At 46.3% G+C, this 22,639-nt stretch overlaps 2 protein-coding genes across 10 annotated transcripts in view; one reads left to right on the top strand and one right to left on the bottom strand.

The window, feature by feature from the left end:
- Positions 1-20,684, top strand: part of LOC144337950 (uncharacterized) — a 48,957-nt gene extending 28,273 nt beyond the window's left edge. The window contains exons 2-4 of the transcript XR_013411613.1: positions 10,783-10,900; positions 15,808-15,877; positions 20,033-20,684. The gene's annotated coding sequence lies outside the window, so the exon portion shown is untranslated. The remainder of the gene's footprint in view (positions 1-10,782; positions 10,901-15,807; positions 15,878-20,032) is intronic.
- The window catches only part of KATNIP (katanin interacting protein), a 233,399-nt gene that overhangs the window by 90,683 nt on the left and 120,077 nt on the right, over positions 1-22,639 (bottom strand). For all 9 annotated transcript variants that reach the window (XM_015125838.3, XM_015125837.3, XM_077985648.1 and 6 more), the window contains 2 exons: positions 12,702-12,969; positions 8,989-9,120 (listed from right to left, as the gene is read on the bottom strand). In XM_015125838.3, coding sequence (XP_014981324.3) covers positions 8,989-9,120; positions 12,702-12,969 — 400 coding nt within the window. The remainder of the gene's footprint in view (positions 1-8,988; positions 9,121-12,701; positions 12,970-22,639) is intronic.

Genomic DNA, 22,639 nt, shown 5'->3' with positions numbered 1-22,639 from the left:
CAGGCTACCTACTTCCTATGGCATCGGAAACGGCAGCAAGTGACCACGAATTCCCCCATCCCTGTATGTGGACTGCTGCGATGTGATTTTGTAGCATTTTCCATTAGGAGGTGGTGTCTGTTTCTCTACCTGGGCTTGGCCTGGTGGCTTTCATTTTATTTTTATTTATTTTTCTATCTATCTATCTATCTATCTATCTATCTATCTATCTATCTAAGATGGGGTCTCACTCTGTCACCCAGGCTGGAGTGCCATGGAATGAGTATGGCTCACTGTAGCCTTGACTTCCCTGTGCTCAAGTCATCCTCCTGCCTCAGCCTCCTGTGTAGCTGGGACCATAGGCATGCACCACATCACCCAGCTAACTTTATTATTATTATTATTATTGTTTGTAGAGATGAGGTCTCACTTTGTTGCCCAGGCTGGTCTTGAACTCCCAGTTTCAAGTGATCCTCTCGCCTCGGCCTCCCAAACTGCTAGGCTTACAGGCATGAGGCATGGCAGCCAGCCTTGCCTGGTGACTTTCTTTGGCTAACAGGACATTAGTAATCATGACCAAGCAGTCTTTAAAAAGTACCCAGGCATGGGCTTGTCCTCTCTTGCTGCCCTGAAATCACCAGTGCTAGAGAATAAGACTCTATGGGACCAAGATGGGCTGTCCTAGCCAAGGTCCTCAGGACAAACAAAACTGCCAGACATGTGAGTAAGGCTGTCCTAGACCATCTGGCCTAGCCACCTGCTAGCTCACTAGAGAACAGCCCAGTCCACCCACAGACTCATGAGCAATCATAAAACGGTTGCTGTTTTAAGCCACTACATTTTGGGGTGGGTTGTCAGGCAGTAATAGTTAGCCGACAGACTTGGCTTGTCAAGGCCTGTGCTCTTCTCATCTCTAAAGCTTCTTTTGGGACTTGTCTTGATGGCAGGTGCTGTCTGCAGCCCTAACTGTCTTCATTCTGCCATTGTCTCTCCTTGAGCCCAGGAGTGTAGGTGATTTTCAAGGACAGCAATCAAGGCCCCCAGACTAAATGACTTCTACTCTTGGATATTATAGTCCGTTGCTCTACACTGCCTCTGTAGAATCTGTGGCAAAATGTCCTATGTGGCTGACTTCTTTTTTGAGATGGAGTCTCACTCTGTCATCCAGGCTGGAGTCCAGTGGCGTGATCTCAGCTCACTGCAACCTCCACTTCCCAGGTTCAAGTGATTCTCCAACCTCAGCCTCCTGAGTAGCCGGGACAACAGGCACATGCCACCGCACCCAGCTAATTTTCATACTTTTAGTACAGACGGGGTTCTGACATGTTGGCCAGGCTTGTCTCAAACTCCTGACCTCAAGTGATCCGCCTGCCTCGGCCTCCCAAAATGCTGGCATTACAGACATGATCTACCATGCCTGGCCAGATATGAAATGGATAGCAGTGGCTTTTGTCTGTCTGGCACCATGATCTTCACAGTACCCATGGCTTCCTCCAGGGAACCATTCTTTCCTCACCTTTCTCAGCCTTTTGGGTGGATATGACCCCACTCCTGGCCCTGACTGGAGTGGATCTGTACAGATCTGACCCCACTGCTGGCTCAACCTGGACCATGCCAGACTGCCTCTCCCTGACCGTGGAGGAGGGAGGCTGGTTCAGGAGAGAGCTGGTTCTCGAACTAGGAAAAGAACTGTCTCTCTCACCTGAGGATTGCAAAGCAGATAGTAAAGGAAGCCTGGAGCCACTGGGGGCCATCTCTGGGCCACAAATGAAATGGCTGCCTGGTAGTAACTAGAGATGTGGGTCTCAAAGTGTGTTCTCTGAACCAGTAATGTCAGGATCACCTGGGAACTTGCTAGGAATTAAAACACTTACCTCTACCTCAGAGACACTGAAGCAGAAATTCTAGGATTGGGGCCCAATAATCTGATTTATTTTATTTTATTTATTTATTGAGACGGAGTCTTGCTCTGTTGCCCAGGCTGGAGCACGGTGGCGCGATCTTGGGTGACTGCAACCTCTGCCTCCTGGGTTCAAGCAATTCTCCTATCTCAGCCTCCTGAGTAGCTAGGACCACAGGTGCCCGCCACTATGCCTGGCTAACTTATGTATTTTTAGTAGAGATGGGGTTTCACCATATTGGTCAGGCTGGTCTTGAACTCCTGACCTTAGGTGATCCACCCTCCTCAGCCTCCCAAAGTGCTGGGATTACAGGTGAGAGTCACCATGTCCGGCCAATCTGATTATTTAAATTATTATTTTATTTAAGAACAAAATAGAGACAAGGTCTCACTACACTGCCCAGGCTGGTCTTGAACTCCTGGGCTCAAATGAACCTCCTGCCTCAGCCTCCCAAAGTGCTAGGATTACAGGTATGAGCCACCATGCTTGGCCAATAATCTATGTTTTAATTGGCTTTGCAAAAGTAATTCTGATGCATGTCCAAGTTTGAGAACCTGTGGACTAGAGAAGTGTAAAGCTAAGTGATGGAACAGCTTCCCAAGAGACCATCTGAGCACCAGGATCCCACCATCCCTGGGGCCAAATCTACCCTTCTGGAATTTTCAGGTCTGTGAGCAAGACATTCTCCTTTGTTGCTTAGGCCGATTAGGGTTTCTGCCACTTGCTGTTAATGGGCGCTGGCTAATATATTAGGAGTCTCTGGACTTTGGCAGAATGGTCTTGCTGTTGTGGGTTTTCCTGACAGGAACGTGAAGTACAGGGCTGTCGAGTTCCTCTAATTCACTCGCACTGAGGGGTGTTGCTTTATTTCTGTGCTTGGCAGCTTGTCTGGGAAAAGTGGTTTAGATATATCACTTTCCTGGAGCACTCTGACAACTTGGACGGTAAACTTTCTGCATTAAAGACTAATGTTCTTTCATCCTCAAGAAGACAACAGGTTTCTGGAAGGAGATTATATTAGCTTTTTTGGAAGGCTTATGGATTGAGGCTGGAGTCACACAGGACATGAGGCCCTTTCATTAGAGCTAGGGACAGTTGCAGTGATAGAAAGGAATGAAGCTCTCTTGGAGTTGCATCACACGCACATTTAATTGACACAAGTTCAATTTTATGGGCTTAGCCTAAGAAAAAGGGGCAAGGGGAGAAATAACTCTTTATGGGGTACAAGCAAAAGGTTACACTTCTGGAATAGCAGACTACCTAATTCGGACCAACCTCTCTCTGGAACACAACTAGGAAACCTAGAAAATATTTTTAAATATTTAAAACATCTATTTGAAGAAAAGAGATCTGTTTGAAGGCATGGAGAGTGAACAGGGCTGTGAAGAATTATAGGGGTAATAGTACACTGGAGAAAGAAACTCAGAGACGTAGATCCAACCTCTTGGAGGCCTTTCCTTTTACGGTGCTACTGATTCTGATGAGAGCTGCCACAAGGCTGAGAAGTTGAGCAGAGCTTGCAACAAGCTCAGAGGCTACAGTCTGGGAGTGAGGGTGACCTGGAAGTAGCCAGGAGTGAAGGGCACAGAAAGGTTAACAATGTGGGCGAATCCAAATTACTACTGATTATATAAAATAGTAATAACGTCTAGTAATAAGAATCAGTAGTAATAATCACTAGAAAAATGTTTAGTGGTGTTTAAAAGCTAGAGAGAGTTAAAATGCATGACAATAGTATTTAAGTTGGGAAAGGAGAAAATGGAGCTAGAGTTTGTAAGATACTTCCACTAAATGAGAAGTGGTAAACTTGCTAATTTAAAGTAAACCCTAATAAGTCAAGAATGCATGTTGTAATCTTTGGTAATGACTAGAATAATAATAAAAAAAGAATGTATAACTAACAAGCTAATAGAGAGGAAAAAAGAGAAATAATACAAAGCAATCAGTTCAGAGGAAGGCAAGAAAGGAGAGAAAGAGAAACATAAAACAGGAAGAACAAATAAAAAGCAAACAATAAGATAGTAGATGTAAACTCACAAATATCAGCAATTACATTAAACATAAATGGACTAAATGCCCCCATTAAAACGCATAGATTGTTAGAAGATAAAACTAAATACCAGTTACATGCTGCTTGTAAGACAAACCTTAATATAAAGATACAGAAAGTTTGAAAGTGAAAGGATAAAAAACAGTACACCATATAAACACTAACCAAAAGACAGCTGGAAGTAGCTTTATGTCAGACAAAGTAGACTTTAAGGCAAAAAGCATTACTAGAGAGACAACACATAATGATAAAAGGTTCAATTCCCTTAGAAGATACAAAAAGTCAAATTCTGTGTGTACCAAAAATGACATCCCTCCCTGGCCCCAGATACAGAGTAAAGCATATAAGCAGCCCACCCTCCAGATGTCGTCTGAAGGAGAGTGACTTGGTTTGTGATTCTGCCGCACGTTTAGGAAGTTTCAGGTTCCTTGTGCCTCTGGTGGTGTGAACATCCCAGTGCCCTGCGCCTAATGCCGGTGTCTAAAAACACACATTTCCCCTACAACCTTGACGTTAAACAAGGCCAACTGCTTCTTCTGGGGCTCAGCCAAGAAGCTGTGATTTTTCCCACACTGGAGGAGAGACTGACTGTCTTGGGCTTACTGAGAGCTGATATATCTGTATGAGGTCATCTATATAAACCCTACATGCTGCACTTACTCATCAATTTCAGGGATTTCTAAGGGTAACTCTGGTCTCCTGCACTTTACAGCCTTTACAGCCTAATATCTAGGTGAGATGTGGCTCTACCACAATCCCATTTCAGTGTGAGAGTAGTGACAATGCCAGGCTTTTCAGCTTTCCTCTTAGCCACAGAACTCTTTCTTCAAATTTGACTTATGTTAGAGCCAAGTATATTGAAGAAGGAAAGGCTGAGCTCCAAACCTTTCAAAATAAGAATTCCACTACCTAAAATAGTATCCTCTTTAAGAGTAATGATGGAACAAACCGCCCTAGGAAATAAATACCAGGGACAGCTGGTAATGTGATCTGTATTAAATGGACCCAGTGACATGTGTTTTTTATATGAACGCATGCTGCTTTGCCACGGTGGCCAGGAAGCTCAGTGTTACAACTGTGACTACTTTAGGCATTCATTTGTTCACCCCCTGGTTTCATCTTATTTTTCTACTCTTGTTTTCTCTCCGATTTCATTTCCTCAATTTATTTATTTATTTATTTATTTATTTTATTTATTTTTTAGACAGAGTCTCGCTCTGTTGCCCAGGCTGGAGTACAGTGGTGCAATCTCAGCTCACTACAACCTCTGCCCCTCGGGTTCAAGCCATTCTCCTGCCTCAGCCTCCCGAGTAGCTGGGATTACAGGTGTGTGCCACCATGCCCAGGTTATTTTTTGTGTGTTTTTAGTAGAGATGGGGTTTTGCCACGCTGCCCAGGCTGGTCTCGAACTCCTGGGGTCAAGCGATCCATCGACCTTTGCCTCCCAAAGTGCGCGGATTAGAGGCGTGAGCCACTGCGCCCGACCTCGTGAAAGACTTTTCAAAGTCTTGCACTACCTACTGTATATAAAATTTGTTAGTCCATGTCAGAACTTTTTGGAGAAAGGCAGATCATAAATTAATTAAGCTCTGTTTCTCAAAGTGCTGGACATGAAAGCATATATTATGGGTTGAACTGTGTCCCCTAAAAAGGTCACTGAGGCCCTAACCCTTAGTACCTGTGACTGTGACCTTATTTGGAAATAGGGCGTTTGCAGATGATCAAGTTAAGATGAAGCCATTAGGTTGGGCTTTTCTCTGTCTTTATAAAAATGGCAAATTTGGACACAGAGACAGAGACATACATGGAGAATACCATGTACAGATTGGAGTTATGTTGCCACAAGCCAAGGAACTGTCAGAAGTTAGGAGAGAGGCCTGGAATGGACCACTCCCCAGTGCCTTCAGAAAATGACCCTTGCCAACACCTTGAATTTAGGCTTGGAGCCTTGAGAACTGTGAGATGATACGTCTCCATTGCTTGAGCCACTCTGATTGTGGTACTTCGTTATGGCTGCCCTAGCAAACTAACGCACTATGCCAGATGATTTTAGTTGATACCCGATTCAACTTTTAAAATACTAATAGTAATATATTTATATTGATGAGCATGAGAAAAAAGTATAACAAGTGACTCAAACCTCCGATTTTCAGGCATGTTACTGCTTAGGACTAGGCTGATGTGGGTATTAAGTAAGTGGTAACTAATGTGGGTAATTAAGCAAATAATAGTTCAGTTGGCACACGAGGGGCTTATAGTGGAGTAGTTAAGAGCAGAGATTCTGCAGTCCAGGTTCTCAAATACTGGCTTCATCACTTACAGGCTGTGTGACCTTGGACAGATTCCTTAACCTCTCTGTGCCTCCATCTCCTCTGTACAATAATATTGATAATAGCAGTATCTATTGCATGGGGCTGTGTGGATAATTAAATGCAAGATTACATATGTGGTCCTACACACAGCTTGGGAGCTAGTTCAGTGCTTTGTAAGTATTGACTCTTAATTTTGTTACTTGAATATGGAAAAAAAAGCAAACTTGGCACATATACAAAAGAGGGAAGTCCCGGCTAGCTTAGTAGGATGCTGGGAAAGGTACACGACCACCACTGAGCCATCCCTGCCCTACTAGGGGTTCTAGGGGGGTTCGTGCAGTGGCATACTTTTTTACCAACTTGTTTTGGAGGAACTTCTGAAAACCCATTTAGATTGGCTCAGATAGTGAAGACAGTACCAGCAGCATAGACTGGAGACTTGTCAACCTGAACAGCAGTCGGTGAGGCCAATCCAGGAGATGCAGAAGGAACAATAGCACCTGGGACTGCCACCCCCACTCCCCACCTGCTGAGGGAGCTCCAAGAGCGGACTCAGGCCTTCATCTCGCCCCATGCCTCCTTCTCCTCTCTATCCCCTTCCCGGCTCCCATCTCACCAAAGCTGACAGAACCAAAATTTGTCAGACTTTTCTGACATCTTACATGTTCTATTTGGCTCTTGACCCCTACAGATCATTTCTCCGTTATCTATTGAACAATGCGAGCGTGACGCTCTGTGACGCTATCGGCTGCAGGAACCTTGACATGCCACAGGGTTGCCTCCCACTCCTACCTTCCTCGGGCCCCAGGCAGGCCTCTTTCCAGGCTCTGGGTCCCACCAAAAGGTCCCCAGCAACCAGTCTGGGGCTAGCTCTGCCCCATTGGAGTCTGGCTCCTCCAACACCTTGAATTTAGACTTCCAGCCTCGAGAACTGTGAGATGATACATTTCCATTGTTTGAGCCACTGCTTGTGGGACTTTGAAGGCCCCACTGGGATGCAGGTTCCAGTTGGCCACAGTTCTTCCTGGTTGTTACAGAGACCTAGGACAGGGGTCTTGGCACTGCATGGCTTGTGCACGCACAGATCCCAGCTCCGGGACCTGGGTTGCCTCAGTCTCCTTTGCTAGTGACACAGACTCAGATCCTACCCCAGTGTCTTAGTCTGTTTTCTGTTGTTTACAACAGAATAACTGAAACTAGGTAATACCAAAAGGAAAGGAATTTCTTTCTTATAGAAGCCGAGAAGTCCAAGGTCAAGGGTGCTGCCTCTGATGAGGGCCTTCTTGCTGGTGGGGACTCTGCAGAGTCCCGAGGCAGTGCATGGTGAGGGGATGAGTGTGCTAGCTCAGGTCTCTCTTCCTCTTCCTATAAAGCCACCAGTCCTACTCCCATGATAACCCTTTAATCCATTAATCCATCAATGCATTAATCCACTGGACAAGCTTCATGACCTCTTCACCTCTTGAAGGGCCCACCTCTCAATACTGCCACATTAGGGATTAAATTTCAACATGAGTCTTGGAGGGGGCAAATATTCAAACCATAGCACTCAGCCACATGAGAAGCCATGGCCCCCCATCACTGCAGTCTCCCCAACACCCAGGTTCTTACCCTAGGTTGTTTAAGATAGAAAGTCACAACTAATCTCATACCTACAACTGGCTCCCTAGCAAGCCCAATGACTGTCTGGATCCATCCCCTGGTAACATCGAGACTGAGCCCCCACCCTCTACATCTTGAACCACCTGGTCTCTTCCTTGGTCACCTCGCATCCTCCCCAGCTCCCTATAGGCCAGGCTTCACGTGGCAGCCAGAGGAATCTTGTTGAAATGTAAACCAACATGGCAGCCCCTGCTACAAAGACTCAGCTGCCACTTGCCTGCCGTGTGCCTCAGTTCCTCATCTGTGAAATGGGGACAATTGCAGAACCTACCTTAAAGGCTAGTTATAAGGATTATATGAGATGATAGAAGTAAAAGCTTATAATAGTGGCTGGTTCATCCTAAGTAGTGAATAAATGTAACCTCTCATGTCATTAGAACGTAGACAAAGCTGGTCTTTTCACCATCAACTCTTTTGTACCTTCAGAATTGTGTGCCATTTGTACACATTATTACTCATCTGAAGTAAGCAAGTTCATTTAAGAGTAAAATAAATAAATAAATAAAAGAAATTTTCAATGATAACCACATCTTGGTGGTGGAATCAGAAAGTCGCTCTCATGGTTACTTTTATGCGTTGACTTGACTGGGCCACAGGGAACCCAGATAACTGGTCAAAGATTATTCTGAGTGTTTCTGAAAGAGCATTTTTGGATGACATTAACATATTCATCAGGAGAGTAAGGCAGATTGCCCTCCACCATCTGAGTGGGCCTCGGCCAATCAGGTGACGGCCTGAATCAAACAAAAAGACCAGCCCTCCCCCAAGTGAGGGCGACTTCTCCAGTCAACTGCCTTGGACTTCACCTCCGACATAGGCTCCTCCTGCACGGTGGCCCCTGAACTAGAGGACTCGCTCCTCCACAGCTGCATGAGCCAGTTCCTTATCCTAAGCTCTCTCTCTCACTCTCCCTCCATATCCTTTCCATTCTGTTGCTCTGCAGACCCCTGACTAATACATTTGCTAAAGGGCAGCTCAGCCCTCTGCAAGGAGGGTAATGAAGTGCAACCTCCCATCACGGCACCCCAGAGAGTGACCCAGCCCCAGCCCTGCTCCCCTGCTCAGGGGCCCCCAGAACTCTTACCGGAGCATATCCTCTCCTGGTCTGGGAGCACAGCAGGGGCTCGGGGAGTCAGGTTTGGCTCAGATTTGGTGGGAATGAAAACCTCAGCATTGTCCTTCCGCTTTGCAGACAAATTCCTTTCCCTTTTATGACCTGTAGGAAAACAAATGTTTCATGTAAGACACCGAGCGCAAGCAAGTTGGGCATTCTGTTCAGGCGTTTGTTCATTATTCATTCACTTACTCATTCAACAAATGTCTATGGAACTACTCTGTGTAGTTTGGGATTAGAGATGTGAATAATGCAGGCGATGAAACAAGTTTGCCGAGAGCCATGGTGTGCCCAGCACCACATTTTGGTAAGTACATAAAAGATTTTAGGACATGCACAGGTTTTCAAATTTTAATGTTTCTTGGCTAGGCGGCCAGGCAGTGGCTCACACCTGTAATCCTGGTGCTTTGGGAGGCCGTGGTGGGGGAATTGCTTGAGCCCAGGAGTTAAAGACCAGCCTAGGTAACATAGTGAGACCCTGTCTCTAAAAAAAAAAAAAAAAATGAAAAATGAAAAAAATCGGCTGGGCACAGTGGCTCACGCCTGTAACCCCAGCACTTTAGGAGGCCAAGACAGGTGGACCACCTGAAGTCAGGAGTTTGAGACCAGCCTGGTCAACATGGTGAAACCCCATCTCTACTAAAAATACAAAAATTAGCTGGGCATGGTGGCAGGCGCCTGTAATCCCAGCTACTTGGGAGGCTGAGGCATGAGAATTGCTTGAACCCAGAAGGTGGAGGTTGCAGTGAGCTGAGATTGTGCCACTGGACTCCAGCCTGGGGGACAGAGCAAGACTCCGTCCCCACCCCCTACCAAAAAAAAAAAGTCAGGGGTGTTGGCACGTGCTTGTAGTCCCAGCTGCTCTGGAGGCTGTGGCAGGAGGATCACTTCCAGGAATTTGAGGCTACAGTGAGTTATGATCGTGCCACTGCACTTCGGCCTGGGTGACAGGGCAAGACCTTATCTCAGAAAAAACCAACAAAACAAAACATGCACAATGTCAAGAAATTCAAATTCTCTCTTTTCACTTTATGCCCCAGCATCACTCGAACTGTACCTGGCATCAACTGTTCTGTGGCCTGGCCCTTCACACCCAGGAATGGCTGTCAGGTCCCCTGCTTTTCCAGGGTGGAGACTCACTCACCTCTTTAGAGCTCCGTCCCCTCCCTCCCCGTCTCCCCTGCAGCCATGCCATCTGCAGGCCCAGTGGGCCCCACATGGGACCATTATTAACACTGCCCTGACCACTTGCTGCTCCCGCAGGTGCGCCTAACACCTTTGTTCCTTTGGCAAAGGTTCCCTGAGGGGCTGCAATGTGCCAGGCGTGTGCTGCATGCTGGGGAAGCGGAGGGTAAGAGCCGGCCTGTGTCTACAGGCTGGTGGATGGGGAGGTGTGGTGGGTGGAGAGAAAGACAACTGGGACCAGTGAACCCAGCGCCATGATGACGCTACGGGAGCACAGGGGAGAGCTGGCCTAAGTGGATGCGGTGGGAGTGTGAAGAAGGCTTTGTGCGAGAAGCAACTTCTGAGTACAGTCTGGAGGGAAAAGCAGAGAGCCAGGTTTCAGGGTTCTGAGTGGAGAGGAAAGGGACTGTGGTCATCCAGGCAGAGGGAACAGCCCAAGCAGGGTCTGGGGTGAGAACAAACATGGTGACAGCATGTCTGATGGACAAATGTCTTCTCTGGAGATGTCCATTATTGGGTGTGGATTTTCCAGGGCTGAACTGTGTCCCCTTCAAACTCTTTTTTTTTTTTTTTTGACAGGGTCTCACTCTGTCACCCAGGCTGGAGTGCAGTGGCACAATCATGGCTCATTGCAGCCTCAACCTCTCAGATTTAAGTGATCCTCCTGCCTCAGCCTCTCAAGTGGCTAGGACTAAAGGTATGCACTACTACGTCTGGGTAATTTTTTAAAAAATTTTTTTGTAGAGATGGGGTCTTGCCATGTTTCCCAGGCTGATCTGGAACTCAACTGATCCTCCCGCCTTGGCTGCCAAAACTGTTGGGATTACAGACATGAGCCACTGTGCCCAGCCCCCTCCAAACTCATACACTGAAATCCTAGCTGTCAGTATCCCTGACTGTATTTGGGCACAAGGTCTTTAAAGAGGTAATTAAGTAAAAACAAGGTCAAATGGGTGGGCTCTAAGCCAATATAACTTCTCCCAAGAAGAGGAGATTAGGACACAGACACACGCAGAGGGAAGATCACGGGAAGACACAGGAAGATGGCCGTCTACAAGCCGCAAAGAAAGGCCTCAGAAGAAACTGACTCTTGATCTCAAGCTTCCAGTCTCCAGAACTATGAGACAGTAAATTCCTGCTGCTTAAGCCACCAGTCTGTGGTACTTAGTCATGGCAACCCTCACAAACTGACATAGCGTCTGATTCCAAACATTCCCTCATTTCTCTTTCCTTAGGTTTACCATGGTTCAGAAAAGATTGTCTTCTCTTGGCACACCCAGCTTTGAGAGTGCACATGAATAGGACACAGAGGTGCAGGCAGAGGCCAGACCAGCCCGAGTCAAAGCTTAGGAACAGAGGATGGAGACGGTTGCAAGTAGGCCTCTCTTCACCTCCCAAGTCCTCCTCTCTCCTCCCTGCCCCTCACCAACCGTTTTGCTTGTTCTACTTTCCAAGATCTTTCTTGACAAACCTCCTCCATTGGACGCTGCTGTTTCTGCGTGTCAGCATCCTCCCTCCTTCAGGTTCACCTTGAGTTTCTTTTGGAAATGAGGGCTTTACTGTACTATCGTGTGACTGGGTGGTGATAACCACACCCCTTAGTCCTATTGGTTGGCCCTGGCCAATCAGAGCCACGGTGATCCAATCAGAGACAGCATGTGACCCTGTGTGTGCCAGCATCCTCCCTCCTTCAGGTTCACCTTGAGTTTCTTTTGGAGATAAGAGCTTTACTGCACTATCATGTGGCTGGGTGGTGATAACCACACCCCTTAGTCCTATTGGCTGGACCTGGCCAATCAGACCCATGGTGATCCAATCCAAGACAGCATGTGACCCCCTGTGGGTTAGAGAACCAGGTCCGGGACTTTTGCTGGGGCCTTTGGGGAAAGAAAAATTCACTTTCTGAGAGGTTGCAAAGTCAGTGTCTTATTTAAAGGCAATTCTGCCTTTGTATGTTGGATAGTCTACTAAGAATGGAAGCAAGACCCAGGAAAGCAGAGAAGGAGAAGGAGAGCAAGAGGGAGACAGAGATGGGAGAAGAGAGAGGGAAGAGGCCAGAAGGGAAAAGGGAGTGGGAAGAGAGGAGATGGGAGAGAGATGGAGAGGCAGAGGGAAAGGGAGAGGAAGAGGGAGAGGGGAGAAAATGAGTCTTGCTACATCTCAGAACCTTTCAGTTACTCAAGTCAATAAATAGTCTCTTAGCTTAAGCTACTGTGTATTAGCCAACTGGTATGTAGATGCTGCAAAACATCTTACAATGTACAGAACAGACACCTCCAACTATCTGCCAGGAATTTACCATCTGGAATTTCAGGGCCCTGAGGAAGCCTTTGGGAAGCTCTGCATCTTGCAATCAACAGAGACCTGACTGATATACCCCCCTGGCCTGTGAGACACTCTAACCAAAGTGGAATTCAAAGGACCACTGGAAGTTTAAGTCCTGCTATTAGATGCAGAGACACCAATGGCAAAGAAATGATACACAAGACAGAGCTCACTTTTGGAAGCTGGGTTAAATTCCAGCACCACGAGGGTGTCTGGGCCCAGGGCAGAGCGTCCTTCTGTCTCCTGTTCCCCGGGAACATCTTTCTGTGTTGAAACCCCACTGGAAGGAGGGCGGTCATCTCTGGGATGGCCCACCAGCGCCGGGTCCTCTGGCTCAGGCTCGGAGAGTATGTCTTCCTCGATAGAGTCATACTCATCGCTGGAACAATCCTTTTGTTTCCTTTGTAGATTTACACTAAGTTCCAGGCTTTTTCTCAGCTCCTGCAAAAAGCCCAGAAGAGAGACGAGAGATAAATATGGTACCTTGAGAAAAACTTATTTGAAAATAGATCATTTGAACCGAGGAATTATTCTCCCCAAACTAACATTTAACAATATTATCTCAACCCTTGTGTTGTCGCTGCTTTGAAGATGAGAAAACAAAGGGCAGGGGAAAATGAGCAACTCCCTGGACAGAGCAGTGTTGTTAATATTAACTGTGGTGTTTGTATCCTGGAGATGCTGGGGGAAGGTGGGGTGGGGGAGGGGGGAGTGCACATGTGAAGGAGAGGGAGAGAGAAACAGACAATATGGCTTGTTAAAATCTGGGGCTTGTTCAAACAGATTGTAGAGTCCCACCCACTGATTCAGCGGGTCTGGGATGGGGCCTGAGGAAATGCATTTCTAATAAGGTGATCCTGATACTGCTGGTCCAGGGACCATGCTTTGACTATGAACTCCCAAAGGCCTCCAAATGACCCTCAAATCCCAGATGGTAAAATGTCTGGCCGGTAGTCGTTGGGGGCTGTCCTGCATATTGTAGGGTGTTGAGCAGCATCTAAATGTCATACTATTTAGCACTTAACTACAACTGCTTGACAATTTTTTTCATGTTTCTTTTGTCTACATGAAATTGTAGATTCCTTACGGCTAAGCATTAAGATCTATACTTAGAGTGACCAGGACATGAATCACCCAAACCAAGATATTTCAGAGAGAAAGCGAGCACTACTATATTTACACTGGGACAAAAAAAGTATAAACGGAGCTGGGACAGTGGCTCATGTTTGTAATCCCATCACTTTGGGAGGCCGAGGCAAAAGGACTGCTCGAGACCAGGAGTTCAAGACCAGCCTGGGCAACATAGTGAGACTCTGTTTGGGCAAACCAGTATGTTTGGTCAGCCTAGCTATACTACCCCTTGTAGCCTGTATAGTATCTATCCAATGTAGTTCTAAAAAAATGAGAAGCAATCAATAAAGGTTTGATAATTGACCAATAAACATAACAGTTATCGCGGTAGGCTGAATAAGGGCTCCCCAAAGATGTTCATGTCCTAATCCCTGGAACCTGTGAATTCCTGAGGGCTCAGGAGGAAGTGAGGAACACCGTATAGAACACTTTTACCATCTTAGAGAAATCATCCTACACAGACCCATGATAGAAATATAGATGTTACAGACACCACTGGTGAGGACTCAGGAAATGAACATGTAACTGAAAACTGGAGCCCAGGGAATCCTGTTATGTAGCAGTAGAATCTTAGCTGAATTGTGTCCTACAGTGTTGTGGAAAGCAGAACATGTAAGAGATGAACTTGGATATTTAACTCAGGAGATTTCCAAGCAAAGTGCTGAAGATTCAGTCTGTTTTTCTCCTGCTGCTTAAAGCAAAATGTGAGAGGAAAGAGACAGACTGAGGGAAGAACTGTTAAGGAAAAGGGAACCAGGACTTGGCGATTTGGATGATTTTTAGCCTATCCAGATTGCAGAAGATTCTAAAATTAGGAGATTCACTGTCAGGAAAGTATGCTATGGAGAGAAAACTAAAGGTGTGGCTGGACAACCTTTTTTCTTGTACCTCAGAAGGATGCAAAGTGCAAAATATTCAGTCGTATGGAGGGCTCTTTCAGGAGATTAGACATGTGGCTCATGGATCCCCTTAGACATCTCAGCGGAAGCCAGGACAGAGGGGGGATTTTCCAGGAAAGATTTGCAGAGGAGTCCCTTGTCTAAAGGAGCAAATCCTAGAGACATACATGGGAGTCCCACATGACTTCTGAGAATGTCATACCAGGAGAAACACTGCCAGCTTGGACTGAATGGCAGAAAGAAAGAACAGAACGAAAGAAGGTTGTCAGACTCCCCAAAATTCTACGGGCAGGAAATTGGCTGATGAAATGGCTCATCTACAAACACAGGCTGCTCTTCCTGAAAAAGGAAGAATGACTCCAAGGATGAAGCTGTGGGCCAAGAGAACAGAGCCCTGAACCACAGAGAATTATTTCCAGGCCTTGAAAGCTAATGGAGTTTGCCCATTGGGCTTTAAAATTGCCTGGGTTTGGTGATTCCTCTTTTTTCCCTTTTACTTGCCCTCCTTTTAAATGGGAATTTTGATATGATTTGATTGTGTTCCCACCCAAATCTCACCGTGAAATGTAATAATCCCCATGTGTCAAGGGCGGGGCCAGGTGGAGATAACTGAATCATGGGGGCAGTTTCCCCATACTGTTCTCGTGGTAGAGAACAGTCTCACGAGATCTGCTGATTTTATAAAGGGGAGTTCCCCTGCACAAGCTCTCTTGCCTGCCACCATGTAAGCTGTGACTTTGCTCCTTCTTTGCCTTCTGCCATGACTGTGAGGCCCCCCCAGTCATGTGGAACTGTGAGTCCATTAAACCTCTTTCCCTTATAAATTACCCAGTCTCAGGTATGTCTTTATTAGCAGTGTGAGAACAGACTCATACAGGAATGTTGTTAATTGTTATCCTATGCCTGATCCACCATTATATTTGGGAACAGATAACTTGTTTTCTAGTTTCACTCATCTATAGATGAGAAAAAGTTTTGCCCCAAGATAGGTCATACCCAGGGTCTTACCCATAACCAATTTAGATGATGAGATTTTGGGCTGATGAGACTTAGATGATATTCTGGACTTGAGTTGATATGGTAATGGATTCAGAGTTTTGGAAAACTTGGGATGGGATGGATGGATTTTGCATGTGGGATGGAGATGAATCTTTGGGGGCCAGAGGGTAGTCTGTGGTAGGCTGGATAAATGGTCCCCAAAGATGTCCATATCCTAGCCCCTGGGAGCTGTGGAGATGCTGCCTTACAGGGCAAAGGGACTTTGAAGATGTGATCAGGTGAAGAATCTCCAGATGGGGAGAGGAGCCTGGATTATCCAGGTGAGTCCAATGTAATCACAGGGGTCCTATGAGAGAGAAGCAGGAAGATCAAAGTCAAATAGAGAATATGTAAGAATGGAAGCAGAGGTCAGGGAGGAGCGAGCTATAGTGCTGGATTTGAAACAGGAGGACATGCCGGGCGCGGTGGCTCATGCCTGTAATCCCAGCACTTTGGGAGGCCGAGGCGGGCGGATCACAAGGTCAGGAGATCGAGACCACGGTGAAACCCCGTCTCTACTAAAAATACAAAAAATTAGCCGGGCGCGGTGGCGGGCGCCTGTAGTCCCAGCTACTCAGGAGGCTGAGGCAGGAGAATGGCGTAAACCCAGGAGGCGGAGCTTGCAGTGAGCCGAGATCGCGCCACTGCGCTCCAGCCTGGGCGACAGAGCGAGACTCCGTCTCAAAAAACAAAAACAAAACAAAACAAAACAAAACAAAACAAACAAAAAAAAAGAAACAGGAGGACGTGACCACAAGGCAAGGGATGTAGGTGGCCTCTACAGTCTGAAAAAGGCAAGGGGATGAGCTTTCCTCTCAAGCCTCCAGAAGGAATGCAGTTCTGCCAATGCCTTGATTTTAGACCAGTGAAACTGATTTTGGATTTCTGACCTCCAGAACTAAGCCACCAAGTTTACAGCAAGTTGTTACAGCAGCAAATAAGAAACAAATACAGCTGTCTCTTTTTAGAGTTCTCCCCTTCCATCCCTTGATATCAAGTATTGGTGATACACATTTAATAAAATTAATTATCTCTGTTGCCCACTGCAGTGGTGTGATCACAACTCACTGCAGCCTCAACCTCCTGGGCTCGAGTGAGCCTCCCATCTCAGCCTCCTGTGTAGCTGGGACTACAGGTATGAGCCACCACACCCAGATACCAGTGATATTTACTGGGCAACTAGAACACTGCCTGGCACATAGTAGGTGCTCGACCAATATCTGCTGAATGACTGAATAGATTCCATTGATGACTGGGTGGTGGCTGTGGGCAGACGCAGAGTGCCCTCACGTACCTTGGAGGTGACATCGGTGACAGGACCCTTAGCAAGTTACTTACCTCCTTTGACTTGCATCCTGACATCCATAAAAATAGATTAACAAATCCCTACTTTGCAGAACTGCTTTAAAGCAGAGGTCTGAACTGGGAGTAATTTTGTCCCCCCACCCAACTCCAGGGGACATCCGGTAGTGACTTGAGATATTTTTGATCAGAACTCGGGGAGAGTCGTCCTATTGGCATCTATTACATGGACACCAGGGATGCTGCTAAACATAACAGAATGTCCAGGACAGCCCCATAACAAAAAATGATCTGGCCAAAATGTCAAGGTTGAGAAACGATTAAAGCAAGTGCGGGTTCACTGCTGGTGTTTAAAAAAATAACACCAGGTCTCCTAATTGAGTGTATTGAGATGGTTCATGCAACCTTCATGCAAACCAGACTGAGGTCATGACTTATGTCTTCAAAGTCTGACAGTGGTGGGCAGTTGGAGGGGTAACAGATTCACTGCTCCTCCCCAGGGCAACGCGAGTTCCTAGGTGACCTGCTGTTTAACAGCAATTTTGGCAGCTGTAAAACTAGTAATCCTTTACAGTAGAATAATGCTGTGTACTCTATAAAACATTTTCAACCCTTTCTCTCCTTTGATCCTCAGAAAAAACCTGTAAGACAGATAGGTAGAGTAAAACCCTGGGATAACATGAATTCAGTTAAAACAAGATAGCCTATTGGCTCTTATGCTTGGCCCAACTCCCATTCTCAAGTGAGGTCAACTTAGGTTCTGTTCTGCTGGGGTGGGGGCAAGGCTGGGTGAGAAAACAATGGGCACGTCCCTCTCTCTGCAGCCCCTACTCTTGTCCAGTCACTGTGGATTACATTCCTAGCTGGGAGACTGCTGTCACTGTCCCGGAAATCTCAGTCCCAGGGCCCCGCATCGTCCCCACTGATGTCTAAGGCCAAGTGCAGCCACCAAAGATGGCCAGTTTCAGGAAGAATTGGGATGGGGCATTAGGACCCTTGAACCCATGGTCAGCTGAGCAGACTTCCTCTGGCCTCTTCATGACCTTCACTATGTTGCAACCCCACATTTTGAGTGATTGAATTGTGAGGATACCCCCAAATTTGAGGAACTGTGACCAGCCTTTATGCTGGTCCAACTTCTCACAGTGATTAAGTGGCATAGCTGTGACTTCTGCACTCTGCCACGCCTCCTTGCTCCTTCTAGATTATCCATGCATGACAGACTCTCTTGCATCTGTCATGGCCCAGCCAGTGGGGAAGACAATATGGCAACCACCATTCATTAAGGCTTCATGCATGCACATGTGCTTAGGTGCTGTGTTAAGAGCGGAGGTAGCAGTGGCGAGCAAGATGGCAAACCTCTGGCCTTATAGAAGCATATAGTGTGGGGCAGGAGGAGACAGGCAGGCGACGCAAAAATATAAACAGGGGCATTTCAGAGGTGGCCAGGACTATGAAGGAAGCCCTTGTCTGGATGATGCGACAGGGCGACTGGCCTGAGGGGGCCCTGATGAATGGTGGTCAGGGAAGGCTGAGTGCTGAAGAACCACCCGGTAGTGTCTGGGGCACAAGGCTGTCTGGGGGTAGGAAGAGCAGAGGCAAAGGCCAGGAGGCAGGAACGGCTGGAGGGCATATGCTCCCTAGAGGAAGGCAGTGGTCACGGGGGACAGGGCTTTGTGGGCCTCAGGGAAGTGTGGATTTTGCTCTATGCAGTATGAGAAGCTGCAGAAGGGTTCTAAGCAGAGATACAATGTTATCTGATTTCTGCTTTTATTTTTTATTAATTTATTTTTTTGAGATGGATTTTCGCTCTTGTTGCCCAGGCTGGAGTGCGGTGACAGGATCTCGGCTCACTGCAACCTCCGCCTCCCAGGTTCAAGTAATTCTCCTGCCTCAGCTTCCCAAGTAGCTGGGATTACAGGTGTCCGCCACCACGCCCGGCTGATTTTTGTATTTTTAGTAGAGACACAGTTTCACCATGCTGGCCAGGCTGGTCTCGAACTCCTGACCTCAAGTGATCCAATCACCTCGGCCTCCCAGAGTGTTGGGATTACAGGCGTGAGCCACTGCACCTGGCCTGACTTCTGCTTTTAAAAGATCTCTATGGCTCCTGGATACCAACTGGATTTTAGGAGGTGGGACAAGGGTGGAAACAGGCCTACCAGCTTTGCTGCAGTTGCAGGTGAAAGAGGAAGGTGGCAGTAGAGGTGGGGACAGGGAGGAGGCCTTGAGATCTATTTTGGAGGCAGAGATGACAGAAATGACTGACTAGAAATGAATCAGATGCATACCCTCTGACCTAGCCCTTCCGGGAATGTATCCTTTAGTCCTAAGTACACAAAGATTGTTGAGGCATCTTTTATAATAAAGAATGGTCCACATGGTTATCAATGAGAGATGGATTAAATAACTAATACAGCAGGTGTTCACTGAACCCCAGGCAGCTCTTACAAAGAACGAGATAGCTCTACTTTTGCACTTCTTTGGGCAGATATCAAGATATACATTTAAGTAAAAAGAAGCATGTTGAAAAATGTACATATAAGATGAACTCAATTTTTAAAATCATTGTTAATTTCTATACATGTAGGTATGCATATATGCATAGAAAAAGTCTGGAAAAATAGGCACCTAACTTTTTTTTTTTTTTGAGATGGAGTCTTGCTCTGTTGCCCAGGCTGGAGTACAGTGGCGCGATCTCGGCTCACTACAACCTCTGCCTCCTGGGTTCAAGCGATTCTCCTGCCTCAGCCTCCCGAGCAGCTGGGCTTACAGGCACACACCACCACGCCTGGGTAATTTTTTGTATTTTTAGTAGAGATGGAGTTTCACCATGTTGGCCAGGCTGGTCTTGAACTCTTGACCTCAAGACTCTTGACCTCAGGTGACCCACCTGCCTTGGCCTCCCAAAGTGCTTGGATTACAGGTGTGAGCCACTGTGCCCGGCCAGCACCCAACTATTAACAATGATCTCTCTGAGAGCCTTTCCAGAACTTTCCTTTTCTTATTTGTTCTTAAAAGAAGTATTTAGTATTAGCATGTATCCAATTTTGTAATTAAAAAAAAAAATGATATATTTACTTTTATGTTTAAATCTTGTCCCTCCTTCTTACAAATAAACAAATTCCCTAGAGGAGTGGCAAGGAATGGTGGAGTGGAGGACCCTGGATAGCCAGCTGCCTGGAAAAATCATCTCTATCCCTGGAACATGTTTGGTTCCCAAAAGCCAATGACAAACGGCAGCACTCGATGCCGGAAGACAACGGAGCAGCATCTGTCTAACTCGAGAATAAAGTATCCAGCCAAGAGGTCCAGACTGGAAAGTAACAGACCATCCATCTCAAACAGCCAGAAACCCAGGGAATACAGATGGCATTCATGAGCTCTTCTCGGAAAATATCACCCAGGTGACAAAATCCAGACCAATGAAAGAGGAAATCAAAATAAAGATAGAGGCATGGAGAAGCTGTGATCAAAGGTCTAATGGTAAGCGCTGTAGCCACTTAAAGTTTGAATAAATACTAGGCGTTTATGCACATTAGGGAGATGGACCAGAATGCAATGCTATAAACCTAAGCCCTTAGCTTAGCTAACAAAAATCAGCAGAGGGCAGGCAATGCGGGTGGCCTCATTTTCCACACCAGAAAGTCAACCCAAATGCATCTCAAATGGAAACCAGAGTTTTTAAAAAATGGCACCTCTAACCTCTTATTTCATGATGTATTAAACTGATGGCTATTTTAAGAAATAATGTTTCCTGTGATAAAGAAATTTGAATTTCAATAATTCCTCCTGTTTCAATTTGGTTTCTTTTTCTTCTTTTAAATTAATGGAAATTTAAATGCCATGATTGTATTTGCGAAATATATACAGGCCAGGTGCAGTGGCTCATGCCTGTAATCTTGGTACTTTGGGAAGCAGAGGTGGGAGGACTGCTTGAGCCCAGGAATTTGAGACCAGCCTGGGCAATAAAGTGAGACCCCCAACTCTATTTTTAAAAAAATAAAAAATAAAACAACAAAAAAAATCCCTCTCCGCAAAGAAAATATCTATAAAAGAGCTGCCTAGATTCGGTGTGGCTGGCAGCTTCTTCGCAAAGGAAGCAAATACATTTGCTCACACTGGATGAACCTAGGCCCTTATAATGCTCACGTGATCTAAACCATCTGTCCCGGGGCAGAGGGGAGACAAACTGAGGAGCAACATTCCCTGGAGGAAGCCGTTCAAAACCTTTCCATCTGGAAAGATGAGGACCTTGGGCTGGTTGCTTTGAAAGCCAATCTGCCCGTACTTCAAAGAGATACCATGCTGTGGGATCTACCAGGTGCTTTGAAGCCATCATCCAGAAATTTCTCTGAAAAAAACATACTTTATAGTTTTGCTTCAAAACCTTGTTATATTTGATTTCAGTGTTCAGCGTTTAAAATGTTAAGTTCAAGCCCTTTCAACGGAAAGCCCTCTGCATGGAGGCCAGGCTGCCAACACCTCAGGTGGAGATTGGATGACAGGGACTGCATGCAAATGGGTCTCCTCACTGGGGATCCAGGGAGGAGGTGGAGGGACAGACGCTGATACAAAGACTTAAAGGTAGTTTCTAGAAGAACCACTGACTGAAATGCAGCAGGGGTTTGATGGTCAGTGAATTAATGCCTTCTATGCCTGAGCTTCCTCTTTCTGCTGAACTAGGAAAGAGTGACATCAGGCGACCATCAAACATGAAGTTTTTGCAATCATAGTATCAGTACTGTGACATCAAAAACAACAGCTACTAATTGCTAAGCTTCTGTTACATTATCAGGCACGAAGCTGACTTATCCATGCACCTTATCTCATTTCTTTTCCTTTTCCTTTTTTGAGGCAGGGTCTTGCTCTGTCACCCAGGCTGGGGTGCAGTAATACCACCTTGGCTCACTGCAACCTCCACCTCCTGGGTTCAAGCGATGCTCCCACCTCAGTCTCCAGAACAGCTGGGATTACAGGTGCATATCACCACAACTGGCTAATTTTTAATTTTTTTGTAGAGATGAGGTCTTACTCTGTTGCCCAAGCTGGTCTCAAACTCTTGGGCTCAAGCAATCCTCCCGCTTCAGACTCCCAAAGTGCTGGGATTGTAGGCATAAACTACCACACCCAGCCACCTTATTTCATTTCAACCTCCTAACACGCCAGTGCAGTAGGTGTCCTCATCTTACAGGCTTGGAGGACTTAAATACAAGTTCAAGGTCACATGGCCAGTAATGGCAGAGCCAGGGTATGGAGGAATGAGCATCTGCCTCTGTATAAGTCCGTTTTCATGCTGCTGATAAAGAGATATCCACGACTGGGAAGAAAAAGAGGTTTACTTGACTTACAGTTCCACATGGCTGGGGAGGCCTCACAATCATGGCAGAAGACAAGGAGGAGCAAGTCACGTCTTACATGGATGGCAGTAGGCAAAGAGAGAGAGCTTGGACAGGGAAACTCCCACTTTAAAAACCATCAGATCTACTGAGACTCATTCACTATCACAAGAACAGCGCAGAAAAGACTTGCCCCATAATTCAATCACCTCCCACCTGGATCCTCCTACGACATGTGGGAATTATGGGAGCTACAATTCAAGATGAGATTTGGGTGGGGACACAGCCAAACCATATCAGACTCTAAAGTCCAGACTCTTAACCACGTGACTATGTTTATTCCCTGCCTGGTACCAACTTGGAAGCAACTGGTCTGTAGAGAGGGATGAAAGTCAGGTGCTC

This window comes from Macaca mulatta, chromosome 20 (genome assembly GCF_049350105.2).
Source record: "Macaca mulatta isolate MMU2019108-1 chromosome 20, T2T-MMU8v2.0, whole genome shotgun sequence".
In the NCBI taxonomy this organism is placed as follows: Eukaryota; Metazoa; Chordata; class Mammalia; order Primates; family Cercopithecidae; genus Macaca; species Macaca mulatta.
The sequence above is the reverse complement of the archived record's forward strand: the minus strand, read 5'-3'. Positions and strand labels throughout refer to the sequence as shown.